General features: G+C 49.5%; 1 protein-coding gene across 1 annotated transcript; it reads right to left on the reverse strand.

Moving 5' to 3' along the window:
- Nucleotides 1-2734, reverse strand: N7506_003332 (DUF3435 domain-containing protein; the record flags this gene model as incomplete). Its single annotated transcript, XM_056952627.1, has 5 exons — nt 1-1160; nt 1216-1607; nt 1740-2062; nt 2122-2371; nt 2424-2734. 5 exons carry the CDS (start codon nt 2732-2734, stop codon nt 1-3), a joined length of 2436 nt encoding a protein of 811 aa, XP_056814319.1.
- Nucleotides 2735-3144: the final 410 nt, after the last annotated feature.

The following is a 3144-nucleotide window of genomic DNA, read 5'->3' on the forward strand; positions in this document are numbered from 1 at the left end:
CTATGTCAGCCCAAGGGCTGTTTTAGAAGAGCGTGAGACAGTTCCATGCACCCTTTCTGCATGGTTCAATAGCATAGACTTTGACTCCAACTTCTCCCCGCAAATAGAGCACTCACAGCGCATGTCATTCGAAAACGGCTTGACATGCTTACTGACGAAGTGTCGGCTCAGAGATCCAGAGTTCTTGTACATCCTCAGACGTTCGCTCTGTGGCAGTCCAGGGGTACCAATGCAAATAAAGCAAATAGTCGGTCTCTCTTCTGGAGATTTGACGCAAACCGAAGCGATAGCTTTGGAAAAAGCATCGTCGCTCTCACCTGAAGGGGTTGAATTCTGCCTTTTAGGCAGGGGGGCAGTCGGTAGCATATTGCCAGCATCGGCGGAGCGTTTTCGGGCGACACGAGACCGCGAGGGTGCACCCTCTTCTGCATCACAGACCGCAATCACTGCATTGATTGCAGCAACTCGACGCTCATATTCTTTCTCAATCGTCGTACCTGGCATCGTCAGGACAGTGTCGATAAGTGTCATATGCTGCGGTGTCATGTAGCCTGTTCGCTCCAGCGCAACCAATACTTCTTCGTCAACAATCTTTCCGGAAAGTTGTCGTTCACTGTCGACCACTGGCTGTTCGTTCTTGAAACGCTCCAGGTTCACACGAATCAAGCGGTTCCGTTGCCGCCCTTTCTCGTTCCGTAGTTGCTTAATCGAGCGACTATACTGCTCATCTGCATGATCAAACTTTTGCTGTAGCTTTTTCACACTCTTCTCTTGAGCTTTCCGTCGCTTGCGGATCATTTGGGAATGAGGGAAGTTTTCCCGCGAAAGTTTATCACCAAACTCCCGCTGTAATGCAGCCTGGGCATTTTCATAGGTGCGCTTCTTAGCATCTCGAACTTGTTTCCGCGCCTGCTTCCTTTCTTCCAGAGTGCGGACACGGGGAATTTCATTGATACAGCTCGAATCCTCTAGTCGATAGGGTCTGCGGGGATCAATAGACCGACTCATCGAGGAGGCAAACCGCATGAGCTGCTTCTGAGCGGGCAGGCCCCGTACAATTGCCTGGGCATCTACATGAATACCCACGCTGTAGTGCCGAACAAAAGTATCGATACTGGCATGCTGCAGCATCACGTTCTGTAGTTCATTGGACACATCCGCTGATTAAAGGGAAGCATTAGCCTGGGATCCTATCATGCACAATGTCTCACTCACGGCTATCGTTGAACGCTTTTGCTGCGCCATATCGGAGGCAGTAGGGCTTCGCGACTTCCGCGAAACCTGTAATTTCACCACCTCGTTTCATTCGGTAACTCAGCCATCCCTTGGTAAGTTTTTCTTCTGGTGCAATTCGAATCCCACCAGGCTCCCGAAGTGCTTGGCAAAACACATTTTGATCGAGAATTTCGTCTTTTAGCTTTAATTCCTGCTCACCAAGACCATGGAGGACCCGGAGACGGTACAATTTCTCAGGGCAATCCATCACAGGGCCGTCTTTGGACAGACTTTTGAATGCACCAATCCTGAAGAGCATACCCAGCAGAAAAACATGAGGACTGAGAACCAGGGTGGGATCAAAGATGATTTCCGGAATTGGGAACGTGTTCCTATTCCAAAATGGTGAGCAAGCTTTGACTGGGTCCGTTGGCGGAAGAACTTCAGCATACAGAATTGCGCAGGGAAATCAGGGGTGAATTGAATGGGGAGGGAAGGAAGCAAAAGACAGGGGACATTCTTACGACTCTTTCCCGCCAAGGAATGTTTTTGTGAATTCCGGCCTCAAATAAATGAACAGTCGGGGTCGTCCACCATTTGGATCTCGAACTAATGTCAACTTGAGGTCCTGGAAGCGAAGTTTCAATAGTGCCCCCGGACGGTTACCGGTGATAGCAGCTAGCTGGCAGAAAAGAAGGAGTTGTATCCGGTACCAGCCACAAGGAAAGGTCATTTCTGTTGTAGATAGAACCACTCGTGCAAACTCGGCGACATCTTCGACATACATAGTCACTTTCGGTCGACCTTTCAGAGAAAGGCTTTTTTCTGTCGCAACTATCGCAAGCACCTATTGAAAGTCAGCCTGGTCAATTTTTTATCGATATAGATATTCAATCAGGATCTCACGTCACGGATCTTAACATGGACATCTTTGCTGACGCCATGTCCAACCTCGGCCTTGTAGATCAGATGCCACCACTTCCAAAATGCGTCGAGCGTGCTTTTGGTATTCACTCCCGCGGTGTGACGTCCATCCTTTCCCCGTCGCTGGTCACACCGCCAGGAGAAGAGAGCCTTGAGGAAGCGGACCGTCTCCTCGGTATCAGAGAGCCAGAACAAACATTCCACCGGATCGCGCTTCGTGCCTTTGCAGAACCTAGAACAATCAGCGAACTAAGCAAAGGTAGAAGGGTGTAGTGAATTCTCACTGGTCCCAGAAATATTGCGTATCATCCAAACACCTTTGGGTATTCGGGCTGTAGCGTTTCTGTCGAAGCTGGGAGACATCAAGAGACTCGGCTTCGTGGAGGTAGTATTCTGGTGGAAGTTGCTCCTCTTCCTCTTCCGATACCAGCTCATCTTCGGAATCATCTTCGGATTCATCTTCACACTCGCTGCTTGAGTCGAAGACGCTGGGCTCGGTGGAGGAATCAGTGTCGGAAGCGTGGTCCGAAAAAACCGCAGAATGGCCTGGGGTAGTATCGCTCTCGTCGGACGGAACAGAACCATGAGATGACATGGCAGGAGGTGGGTGCGATCAAAGAAGGCACAAGGAACGAAGGCAAGTCAAAGAACAAGTAAATGGTAGAGACTGGTTCTCTCTTCACACTTGAGTGCCGTGCCGTCGAAGAGACCGACCTGAGAGTGGAAGAGTTGCTTGGTAGCAAGAAAGAACATTGTGTCGGGGCTACACCTCGCCAAAATCGCGGGTTGGGTTTCGACCCTTGACCCAAAACCCGCCAAGAGATTTAAATACAGGTAATTTATACCAAATTACACTCATTTATATGTGTTACAGTATGTATTACTATTGTAATTCAGTAATATACAGGCTCATGGGTTCTTGGCGGGTTCGCGGGTACCCTATGGGTACCCAAAAAAGCAATATGGCGAGGTCTAGTCGGGGCCATGGCAGTCGATATTTATAAA

The sequence above is a fragment of the Penicillium brevicompactum genome (genome assembly GCF_028827555.1).
Source record: "Penicillium brevicompactum strain IBT 35665 chromosome Unknown utg000002l_segment0_segment0, whole genome shotgun sequence".
NCBI lineage: Eukaryota > Fungi > Ascomycota > Eurotiomycetes > Eurotiales > Aspergillaceae > Penicillium > Penicillium brevicompactum.